This window comes from Brachycentrus maculatus, unplaced genomic scaffold, assembly GCF_059751285.1.
Source record: "Brachycentrus maculatus isolate JH-2025_06_01 unplaced genomic scaffold, ASM5975128v1 h1tg002437l, whole genome shotgun sequence".
Taxonomy (NCBI): domain Eukaryota; kingdom Metazoa; phylum Arthropoda; class Insecta; order Trichoptera; family Brachycentridae; genus Brachycentrus; species Brachycentrus maculatus.
The window spans coordinates 1-13465 of record NW_028282918.1 but is presented as its reverse complement, the minus strand read 5'-3'; the positions used below and the strand labels follow the sequence as shown (position 1 = coordinate 13465).

General features: G+C 28.6%; 2 protein-coding genes across 2 annotated transcripts; both read left to right on the top strand.

Annotated features, from left to right (window-relative positions):
- The first annotated feature begins 441 nt into the window (after positions 1 to 441).
- Positions 442 to 6806, top strand: LOC148298169 (uncharacterized). The gene has a single exon (XM_088277078.1). It carries the CDS (start codon positions 1065 to 1067, stop codon positions 1323 to 1325), a length of 261 nt encoding a protein of 86 aa, XP_088133204.1. The 5' UTR covers positions 442 to 1064; the 3' UTR covers positions 1326 to 6806.
- Positions 6807 to 7804: 998 nt separating this feature from the next.
- LOC148298168 (uncharacterized) lies at positions 7805 to 12649 on the top strand (the record flags this gene model as incomplete). The annotated part of the gene is made up of 4 exons (XM_088277077.1): positions 7805 to 7836; positions 10027 to 10197; positions 11378 to 11490; positions 12494 to 12649. Coding segments are annotated over exons 1-4 (472 nt in total), but the record flags the coding sequence as incomplete, so codon positions are not given.
- Positions 12650 to 13465: the final 816 nt, after the last annotated feature.

The window sequence follows — 13465 nt, the reverse complement described above, 5'->3', positions numbered from 1 at the left end:
TAACCGACATCATCAGACTGACGATCTGACGATGTCAGTAAAACCTGGTCACTAGTCATTTTTTTTTACAAAAACTGTGATAATTTTTTTTTTTTTAAATATTATCCTACATAAAATGAAAAAATTCAGAGACCCACTAAGCCACAATGAAAGTGGAAAAAATCTTTAATTGTGGTTGTTGTTTTATTATTATACATTCTCGTTTATAATATTTTCCTTTAATTTTACCTTAATGAATAAGGTCTAAGAGAGGTGAGCTTATAACATTTTTTTGTTGTTGTATATTTTCCAAGATCAACTTATAATCAGCGTATGAGAAATGAGGCAATTAGTCTGTTGTACTAGAAATTTATAAGATTCTCGCGTCCTTGAAGCGCATACCGGCTGCCCCGCCATACGTATTCTGCTTGTCGTCTATGAACAGAAACCTGGCTCAGTTGTTCGACAGAGTTGATGCTTAATACGGCGCGTATCTCGGTGCAATACTTACTCTTAAAGCTCGTTATTTTTGGTTTAGTACGTTTAGTACCCCGATCAATATCGCTAATACATATAATACTGTGATGTGACATGAAAATTGGACGTTAACACTGCTTTCTATCAGTGTCTTAATATGAAAATATTTGCAATTAAAAATATAGCAATATACAAAATTGAATGCTAATATTGTTTTCAATGAATTGGTGTTTTAATATGAAAACATTTGCAGTTAAAAATACAGTTATATATAAAATTCTGACATAAAAATTAAATGCTAACATTGTTTTCAATACATTGGTGTTTTCATATGCCAATACATATAATACCGTGATGTGACATGAAAATTGAATGCTAACATTGTTTTCAATGAATTGGTGTGGCAATATGAAAATATTTGCAATTAAAAATACAGTAATATATAAAATTCTGACATAAAAATTGAATGCTAACATTGTTTTCAATAAATTGGTGTATCAATATGAAAATATTTGCAGTTAAAAATATATTAATATACGAAATTCAGCGAACGATTTAAAAGTTAAGTTAAAATATTGCGGTCTGATGTGAATTTTTTTTAAGTGAAGATGGCTTGGATGAAGTGCTTGACTGATCTCAAATCAAGAAGCGTAGAAGCCTGGATTGAACAGGAAGGAGAGGTCAAATTACACCCCGAGGAGACTGGAACAAACCTTCTCTTCTTTCTTCTCCTCTTTATCCTGTGCACCGCGGAAGTCGTCGTGCTGAAAATTGTCTCCATGGAAATGCAGATGGCCAGGATGTCGATGAGACCAATTGGATCCTTGTGGAATGACTCCGACGATGAGCAATTCACCTTAAGACTTTGAGAATCGTGTGTTTCTGAACTAATAATCGCTGAATTTTGTGTTGTTAAAGACATTAAGTAAATATTTGATTATTTTGTTAATTTTATTTATAATAAGAACTGACTAAGGTGCAATATGTAATTTTTTGTTAAAAAGTATTTTTTTAAATTTCTTATATCAATATCAATATAAGGAAGGTTATCTATTTTTGCATTATTGTTATAATTTATAAGACTCGATATGTGATATAAAGATACATATTGATACTTATTGTAAACATAAATATTTTAAATTTTCTCTAAAGCCATTAACATTTTGTAATCATACTAACAAATAATATTCACTGTCTTGAAAACTGTTAAATTAACTTAAAACCACGTTTTCTTCCGCATTGAATTCATTTTCTACTTATTACATTATGTAAATCAACTATTATCATTTAAAAAATAATTATTTGAAAAGTAATTTGGTGAAAAAATCGTTATTTTTATTATTTCCGTTTAAATTATCAATCAATATGGAATAAACATAAAAATCATATAAACAAATGTTAATCTCAATAATAAAGATAAATTTGTCTGTTCAATGTCAAATAACAAATAAATAATATAATAAAATATTTTTTATCATTAAAGGTCAAAGTTGATCAAATATTTTTCTTATTTTAGAAAAAATCTGTCATTGTTCAATATTAAATTTACTTATGAAATTTTTTTATCTTGTATCGATATGAAGTTTTTATTGCACTGTTTTGATTCGTGATCTAAAAAAAATATAAAATATTATGTAAGAAGTTTTATTTAATTTAATTGTACTCTTTTAAAATAATATTGGGTAATTTATAATTATGCGGTACGAGATTAAATCAGACGCTGAGCGCAATATGAGTATGTTAACGCAACTGACTAATTCAGGCCAAAATTTAAACTACAAAAAGAAATGTATTGTGAACAACTATGAATTCATTTTCAAGCAGTTGGTAAGAGCATTACGCAAATATCTAAATGTTTAAAATTATTTTAACTATATCATGATTTGTGAGCTTAAACATTGACAAGTAAAATAAAATTAAAATTGTTATTTTAAAAATAAAAATAAATGTATTGTAACTGAAAGTTTAAAAACCAAATAGAAAATGTTGATTTTTAAAAGAAATTCTCCTTATCGTTCAATGTTTACTTTGTGTATTTCCACTTTAAAAAACACTTTATTCATGTTTATTAAAGTGGTATTACATAAAGTGAACAATGAATGATAAGGAGAGTGTTATATTACCATACCACAAAGTTAATAATGCTTTTAATATACAAAATAAAAATAAATTTACTTAAAATGCAAAGCAATATACGATAATGAACAATGTTATAAAACTGATCCAAAAAATTATTTTGATTTTAAGATTAGTCGTTAATTTGTACAAATAACCGTTACTCCTTTTAATTTTCATCCTCCATTTCCTTTTCCATATAGCAGTAATGACTTTCACCCTGATCTCACGTCACGTCTTCCGCATTCCATTGAATATATTCTGGAGCGCAGGATTCATGCGGATAAGACAATATACATGACTTATATATTTTTTGACATTCAAGATACAACTTTATCGTACATAATAAAATACAAAAAAGAGTTATTTTTTAATTGATTCTTAATAAATGGCTCTGTAAGAAGTGAGATTTACGACAAAACTTTTGAAAATTGTTATAAAAAATCTCCTTCACATTGTGAATATTCCTTACCAAAGTTTAGCTTTTGTTTATTATTTTTCAAAATACTGATAACTACTTAATGTTTTATACTTGTAAAATAATATAAAATATCAGGCCGTTATATCACTTCTATTAAGTATGTAAATTGTCAAATTATTCTCCTGAAGGTTGACAAATTTATTTTCATGCCCTCATTCATAACGTCATTATCTATACAAACAATGCGAGGTATTGCAAGGTTATCTCTCCGCCGCAGTCAATGAACGAAATCGAGAATTTTGAACTTAATCTAAAAAAAACCTGAACCGGTTTTTAAGAAATGCTGTTGGTAAATTATCGTTAATACTCCGATTGCCAAAATGGTCGACCTCCTTTCGGAATTTACCAACAAACCGGGCTCGTAGTATCAACAAAGAGTATCGTAAAGGCACCGGATTATGCAAGCGAAACTGGTACAACACCCATGCGAGAAACACTTGCCCGTTGTTACGTAATTTACGTCGGGCAAAACTCTTTCTTCGACGCTCTGCTCACTTGCGGTGTGCTTACGGCATACTCATGATGGCCATTAAACTTTCAAGTGACCACAGCAGTCTATCGAATACATACAATTATTGACTTTTAAAATGATTACCTTTATTCTTTTGTTCATAAAAAAATTGTCTCTACTTTGTAATTCATCGTATCTAAATAACTCAAAAAATTACTATCTCTTCTTTTTCTTTCTAGTTTCATCTTAACTTTTCGTCTTTTTAGACCATTGGGGTCAGTTCTCCTCGTTCTTAGCTTATAAATAGGTGTTTTTATCATATATAACGTTACCTAGCGAATTACCCTAGCGAGTTACCCTTCGAATCATGTAATCTTTCTATTGCATCCATTAATATTTTGGTCTTCCTCTAGATGTCTTTCAAGGAAGATCTGTGAAAATTGCCTGGTTTACAATATATTCAGGTTCTCTACATCCTATGTGCCCATATCAACTCAACCTTACTTTTAATCCAATTATTGATGACCCAAGCTTTCAAGTGTGAACTCTTTATTTTGTCTGTAAGGAAAAATCTAGATGACCATCTAAGCATTCGCATTTCAGCAATTTCTAATAAATAACTACCTCTCTTATGCATAATTTATTAAATTACAAAAACTACTTTTTCTTCTCTTTTTCCATCTTACGTCGTAGATAGGTAGGCTGCCATTATGGCAACTCTTACATTTTTCTTTACGTAAACATAAATTGATTTAAAAAAATTATAAATATCCCTAAATTCTGGTTGCTTTAGTTGAACGAATTCAAGTTTACTTCACGTTTGTATTTTTAAAATGTTTATTTCAATTTGTAAAACGTGATAAAATACAAACATACAGGTACTTTTAAATTTGACTATACCCTGGGCAAAAACGTTTTTAATATTTGTATAAATGATGCTTATCAATATCTTTCAAATGTACTTTTTTATTGAATCAAGAAGATTGGTATATATCTGTTTGACAGCAGTATAACATTTAAAAGATTGGTATCATTTGAATTTTATACTGCTGCCAATATTATTTCGTTTTTTCATGTAAAGTGTTACGCAACTCGAGTGTTAAATGCAAATTTGTATCATTAATACTACTTTAGTGTAATGATTTCATCATTTATTCCATGCCATGTGCTTCGAGCATGCAATATGTATCAAGGAAATTTAGTTGTTAAAAATAAATTATTTTATTTATTGGAAAAATTAAACATTTTACACCAGTGCCATAAATATTTTAATAAAGTTTATAAATAGAAAATTTCATAATGCTTAATAATAATAAAAATATCAGTTATATCAAATACCTGTTTGTTTTAAAAAAATATTTATTTAAATTTAGTTTTTTTTGGTATTTTTAAATTCATTGGTAATTTTTATATTTTGGACAAAATACGTTAAAATCTTCATCGCGCTTTTGATCTGATGTAAAATCTCTAGGTTCTGTGATAGACCACTTTTGCAAAGTATTTTTTTTCATAACTCAGTTGCAAAAATTATCCCAATTTTACTGTAAATTAATATTTGAAAGCTTCCATTGACTTTGATAAAACATACTATAATTATTAACAGCTTTAAACATCAGACGATGAATTAACCAATGACTGAGTCAGTGCTAGTCGCCAGTTAAAAAATGTACCCTAAAGTAAAAGTCCTGAACTAGAAATGTTGAGGAGAGTCAAAGGAAATATACATAAATAAACTTATATACTTCTCCATAAATATACTTATACTTCTCCATAAATAATAAAAAACTTATAAATATACTTATACTTCTCCATAAATAAACTAATAGTTTTTTGTATCTGTAAAAACCATAATACAAATTACTTATGGATGAATATTTATTTCTCAGATATGAAAATTAACATAAAATATTTATTACTTTCTTATTTTTAATGATTATAGACTTATGCTAATTAATATATTTCTAAGGTCAAAAATCTAAACATTTCCAATTACTTACAAAAACAATAAAAAATAAATCTTATCATTAAAACATTATATATTTTGTACAAAAATGGCTACTTTCACATATCCGAATTATATGTATTCTTTTTTATTATTATAGTTTTGTAATGCATGGACGTTGCATCATTGATTTTTACCAAACCAATCGAGTGGTCACCATTAACTCAAAATGAAGTTAAAATTAACGTTGTTAATCTCTTTCCAAACCGGTATACTGATTACTATAGCATTGCATCAATCAGCCATACTTGACCCGTGTCTCGCCAGACGCATGTAGTACGCAATGCTTTTGTAAGAATTTGCTCATATATTTAAATGGCGTGATTGTCCCTTGATGATTGTATTGAAAAGGAAAATGAAATCTTAGTAAACCTGATAGTGATAAGTTTGACAAAAATGTACTAATTTTACAATAAATGCTTATATACTGCAATACAAATATATTCATGTTTTTGGTTAATTTAGCTTTTAAACTTGTCATTAAAAAATATATAAATTTTACTTTTACTTTACTGCGGCGTGGTCACTAGGACGTTTGGTTGCCATGCTAGAAGTCTCGAAGAGAAAAGGGTTTGAATGCAGGTTGATCGTTATAAATATTAGTGATTTTTCACAGTTATATTTATTTAAACAAATAATCCCTACCTACTTACAAATAGTAACTACCAATCAACATAAAAATCCCATGGACCATTAGGTGCGCATGAGGGTTAGAAGAATAATGGAAGAATATATTTATATGTATATATATATATATATATATATATATATATATATATATATATATATATATATATATATATATACAACATTTTGAGTGTGTCCAAATACTTGTTCACAAAATCTGGATTATCTCCAATTACAGGAGTTATTTTCATATTATTTTTTGACATCTCATCAAAGATGAAGAAGAATATGGAAGTCTGGGCATTTACGGGGCTTACGACCGTCATAGGCTGGTTTAAGTGATCACTTTACACACGTGTAACATTCACCAATTCTACCCATTATTGACAACCACACTACTCAAATTCTTGGAAGTTTTATATATATGAACCAATTTAGAAACTTTGTTCTTGAATCACTAGAACTTCACTAGATGAACTAACTTAACTTCTTCTTTACATCTCACCAATAGATGTCTCTAGTGAAGTTCTAGTGATTCAAGAACAAAGTTTCTAAATTGGTTCATATATATAAAACTTCCAAGAATTTGAGTAGTGTGGTTGTCAATAATGGGTAGAATTGGTGAATGTTACACGTGTGTAAAGTGATCACTTAAACCAGCCTATGACGGTCGTAAGCCCCGTAAATGCCCAGACTTCCATATTCTTCTTCATCTTTGATGAGATGTCAAAAAATAATATATATATATATATATGTATATATATATATATATAAATATATATATATATATATATATATATATATATATATATATATATATATATATATATATACATATATATATATATATATATATTATAAATATATATATATATATATATATATATATATATATATATATATATATATATATATATATATATATATATATATATATATATATATATATATATATATATATATATATATATATATATATATATATATATTATATATATATATATATATATATATATATATATATATATATATATATATATATATATATATATATATATATATATATATATATATATATATATATATATATATATATATATTTATATATATATATATAAATATGTATATAAAAATATTAAACGTATTTTGATGTAAATATAACAATCTCAGTACACAAAATTAACTGATCAGATAATTCACTATGACTGATAATTTAACATGACCAAATATTTAAATGACTTTAACTTTAAGAAATTTTGTACCATTATCAATAAAATATATGTAAATAATAATTGTTGTTATTTCTTATTACCCCAAATGGTGCACAGAGCACCGTATCGGTTCGATGCAGATTTATTTTTATTATTGTACTACAGATATATTTGATAGGATATAGATAACGTAAGTGAAGGACATTAATGATATATAGAAAAGGAAATAAAGATAAAATAAAAAGAACTATTAATGAAGAAGAGGAAAAGAAAAGTACCAGCAATGTTAAGGCCGCTCAGGGTTGCATACATGGTAATGATAAAACTTAATAAAAAAATAATAAAACAACAATCACATAGTTTTTCCACCACTATTTTATTCGACCAGTGACGGGGATTCATCGTTACCAACATCAGACTGGTCTACCAATAATACCACGTACTATAATCATAAAAGTATAATGGTCGACTACTCTGATGAAGTCGAGACTAGGTCACTGGTCAAAAAAAATAAAAGAGGAAAAAACTACACATTTGTTATTTTATTATATTTAATTTACCAAACAAAATCAGTGCAAAACTTACATCCAATAAAAATGTCTTAATAAAAATAAACAGTGTATTGTACATACATCATAATTAATAGAAATATGATTAACTGTGAACTAGTTCAGCCAGTAAGTAGATAAGCCAGTCTGTACGATAAGAAAAATAAAATTATGAAGTTGTTTATTTCTAGTTAATATCGTTATGAGTACTTCATGCATATATGTGTGCATGTACTTAAAATACAAATATATTTCATTTTGGCAATTAATTTCTTTGGGAATTGGCGCGTGCGTGTGAGGAAACGCTTCAATGTAGAAATACCGAAGCAATTTGCGTAAATTTAGCAACATTGCGGTTTATTCCATGCATTGGTATGCTAACGTGATTAACCAAGATATAGTTGGTTGGTTAGTTAATGAACTTTGGTAATATTTGCATGTTTCTACATTCATTTTATATAAAACACTCTCCTTATCATTCATCTTTCACTTTGTGTGATACCACTTAAAAGCTCTACTTCACCGGCTTCGGAATAACCATTTCCCCATGAGGTCAAGTATAGATCTGATGAGGGAATCGTTGTTCTAAAACTAGAAGCACATATTTCTAATACGAGTATTCAAAATGTTAGTGAAACGATGAAAATATTAAATATTTATGAAACAACAATACACTCGAAAACATGCTTAATGACAGCACTTGTCAAGAACGACGCTCTGAACAATGTTTGGTAAATGTGTTGCCGCGTTCTCAAAATTTAAATTTAAACAAACTTAAATGTACATATAATATATACACATGTGTTTTAAAATTTTTAAAATATGTGCTTTTACGGCAACACATATATAAAAATAAAAAAATATATATATATATATATATATATATATATATATATATATATATATATATATATATATATATATATATATATGTATGTATATATATATATATATATATATATATATATATATATATATATATATATATATTATATATATATATATATATATATATATATATATATATATATATATATATATATATATATATATATATATATATATATATATATATATATATATATATATATATATATATATATATATATATATATATATATATATATATATATATATATATATATATATATACATATGTGTTGCCGTAAAAGCAAAATTTAAAACGTGGATTGAATTGCGCGAGGGTGTGGGGAGGATAAATAAAAGTATCATTGAAGTAGTAACTGAGATATTCACGAAAAAAATTCAAGACTGAAATTATTTTATACCGTTTTAATACGTTGGTTGTTTACAATAGTAGAATTTAGATTAAAACCTTAATTTATTTTTTTCATAAATCCCCTTTTTCGAATTTAAATTCCTTTACTTGTATTCCCAACATAAAACTTCTAAAATACTAGTCAGATTACTGTAATGCTTTTCGACTATAACATCACTATTCCTGAAGAAGGTACTTACTGAAAGTAGGAATATTTAGAAAAATTGACAATATTTTCAAATGAAATCTTACAATTGAACGTCGATATCTTTAATGAAAATAGGACTGAAAAGCCTGAAAACTTTCAAATAATTTAAGGTACAAAGAAGAAGATATCGCTCACTCCTTTCAACAACGTCATATCTCAAAAAATTGATTTTTCATGAGATCGTTCTTAAAGTTTAAAAATAAAAATAACATGTATTAAAAATAAATATCAAGCCACTTATTGAACTTTTTACTGTGCAATATATCTTTTTAGGTAAAACCGCGATGTATTTTTTTCATTTGAATAATATTTAGTATATTTAAAAAAATTATTAAACAATACCTTTTCTTCAAAATGCAAAAACAACACTTGCTGCCCTGTAGCGGGTAAATTTTAAGTTAAAAATATGCCGCTTTTGCTGGGATATAGTACATTTTTTGGGCATTCCGAAAATACACACAACTGAAATTTTAGGATTTTCGATATATGACGTTGTTGAAAGGAGTGAGCGATATGTAATGTATGGATCTTCTCTTGCTTGTGTTCTGTCATGTCCCCCAACGTTGGCGGTCACTCTGTCAAAGGCTTCGCGATCCTGCGACTCCTACTCAAATGTATGGATAAATAATTTCAGTATTTTCTTTTCAGACGTGTTCATCGCAAGGCGCTACTTCAGGCATCGGGCGACCCTTGCATCACGTGCGCAGCATGTGGTACTACCACGAGCGAGGAGTGCGTGTCGTGTTCGCTGCCCGTGTGTGAAAACTGCGCGCTGGACGGACCAGGTCCCACGAGATGCCGCCCGTGCGCTAATGATAGGTGAAAAATATACCCATAACGACTTTTTTCCAAAGGTTTTTTTTACAATGAAAATATTTCGATGGAATAGAACATAAGTGTTGTTATTTTATTTATTGTTTCGGCATTAACTTTGTGGTAAGACATGTTACAATGATTAAAGAAAACACTTCGTTTTTTACCACTTGAGTTTTATTATAGACTACTTGTTTCAGAAGTTAAACTTCCATCATTCAGGTCTGTATAATAACAGTTATTATACAGACCTGAATGATGGAAGTTTAACTTCTGAAACATGTAGTCTATATTAAAACTCATGTGGTAAAAAACGAAGTGTTTTCTTTAATCATTATAAGTGTTGTTTATGCTGCATATGGAATTATTATTTATTAAATAATAATTTCCAAATCCATTAGAGTTTTATGAGTTAATCTCCTCCGTCGATTTTGTAAAAAGTATATATAATAAAAGTTATTAACTAACCATACCAACTTTTTAAGAATGAAAATATTTCGATGAAATAGCAACATAAGTGTGGTTTATGCTACGTGTGGACATATTGTGTGTAACATATTTTGTTCCACATCCGTATGTAACTAACTACAAATGACAAACTAACCACTACGCCGCTTAGTCGCAGGGGTAGGAATAGAGAACAGAACGCCACACCACTGTATCTTTCCAAACAATCTTTGCCTCTTCCATATTCATGCATCTCTTTTACATACCCGCTGATTATTCCGACTCCTGACCTGACCACTTTCAAGTATTTGAAATACGAGTACTTGATTATGCCAAGATTTCCTCGATCTTCTTCAGCTCTTATTTAAAACTACATTTTGCCTATGAATTAGTTTATCCATGCTTTCTTCATTCATTCGTTCCACTATCTTAACTCACCTTTTTAAAAATTATATCGATAATGCTTATCCCAGCATTGCATTCCTTCCTTATTTTACCATTCGAACATCTATCATAGTTTTGTCGCACATTCGTCTGAGAGATCGTATTTCAACTGCATTCAGGGTTCTTTCATCCTTATTTTCCCAACTCCATGCTCCAAATATCTAGTTTTGGAATTAAGCCTCACATATTTACCCCTCTGGTAGGGGTTGAGTGTAATAAAATATTTATGATATAATAAAAAAATGCTAACCTTTGAGTTTTCTTAACGCATTTATCAAATGTATTTTTTTTTCAGATTTGTATTGACATCCCACCTCAAAGGCGGCCATTCATTCCTGCAACTGCTGAGGGACCATTTTTATTTTGGATCTTGGTCGGAAGAAAAAAACAAACTGAATAATCTCAAAGGTACCTGCACCATATCCTGAAATTTTATCTTCTTCGTGTACCGTGTTAGGTCCCCTAACGTTGGCGATTACTATGGCAAAGGCTTCGTGATCCTGTGACATCCGGAATAACTCGTCTTATCCCGGTCCAGTCGCGAATGTTGCGAAGCCATGATGTTCGCTTTCTGCCAGGTCCTCGGCGTCCTTCTATTTTCCTCCATTGTTATGATTTGCAGAATGTAGTATTTTTTTAAATTTATTATCCTGAAATTACATATATTTTTTTTATAATGATTTGTGATATTTTACATATTTAAAATATCATAATTCGTTCATATAATCAAAATTTAACTTTGTTTTAAAATCACTATAAATATTTATTATAACTAAATTATAATGTCTACCGGTTTCGAAGGTAACCGCTTCTTTATCAAGACCGATTAATGCTATTAATCTTGATAAAGAAGCGGTTATCTTCGAAACCGGTATACATTATAATTAAGTTATAAGTAAATGTCCGCCTCCGTAGTGTAATGGTCAGCACGCACGGCTACCGTTCTGGAGGTCCCGGGTTCGATTCCCAGGGGGGGTCAAATAAATATTATTGATTTTTTCACTCTTATATTTATTCAATATTACCTTGGACTGGTACCGGAAGCGGGGGGCTGATCACCTTTCCTTCATATGTTAACGATCCAGATAACACTGCGTTTATATGATGCAGTGCCCTATGCACCATTAGGGTACGGATAAGGGTTTGAATGAATGAAAATAATAAAATATTAATAGTGATTTTAAAACAAAGTTACATTTTAACTTTAAAATGGGGAATCACAAAGTTAGTGCTTCAAATATGAATTATATCATAATTCATTTTTACCGCAGTGATCATATAACTCGGGTCAGATACGCCGCCCTCAAACCCGCATTATAACCGACTCTCGTTAAATTTAATATTTTACATTGGTAGACATTATATTTATTTATTTTTAATCGATAAACATTGAATTGTCGTCCTTTTTCAGTGAGTAGGGCGGCTGGTGCCGGAGCGGCGGTGGGGTTGGACAGGGAGGGGGGCAGTAGCGGGGAGGTGAGGGACTTCCTCCAGCAGTTGGCCGAGAAACTCGCAGGGGGGTCCTTGGATGACGTCAGCGTCTCGAGGATGTACCAAAATCCCGAATGTAAGTCCGGAAAATTCCATTACCATTGATTGAAGTGTTGATTTGTTTTTGTCATTTTTTTATTAAATTCTGAAATATCATGTGATTAAGTTTTTTAAAAATTTTAATTCTAATATTTACCTGTTCTTAATCGTTACAGTATTTTAATATGTCAATTTTTTTAAATATATGTATTCTGTAATATAATAGAATAATTACTTTTTAGTTTTTTTCCACACAAATTTTATTTGACCAGCGACTGGGCTTTATCATAACCGATACCATCAGACTGGTTCTGACTTTTTTGTTATATTTTTTACTTTTCTGTTAATTTAATCTGATAAAATTCTGATGAAACAAGCCGATGTATTTTTATTATAATATTCTAAATTGAGTATTATCATATAGTTATTTGGTTATTTTACTGTCGATATAAAAATGAATAGTATTTTTAAGGAAATTCTAAAATTGGATTGTAATTAATAAATAAATCATAAATTCATTCAATTGAAAATTAATCTAATATTTTTTATTATCTCAGTATAATTAAATTTAAAATTAAATATTACATTTTAGAAAGATTTGCATCATCATACTTTTTACATTCCTAGTTAATTGATTTTGTTATGACATACATAAATGAATGAAATACATAAATACAAAAGCTTTTATACCATAACCGAAATATAACATTGTACATAGGTGTGTATTTTTTTCAAATTTTAATAATTAAACTTCAACAGCAAGTAATCGAACCCATGTCCTCGTCACAACAATTTGCGGTATGCCGTTATTACCATTTAACCACGATAATCACCTGCACTTTCAAATAACGAC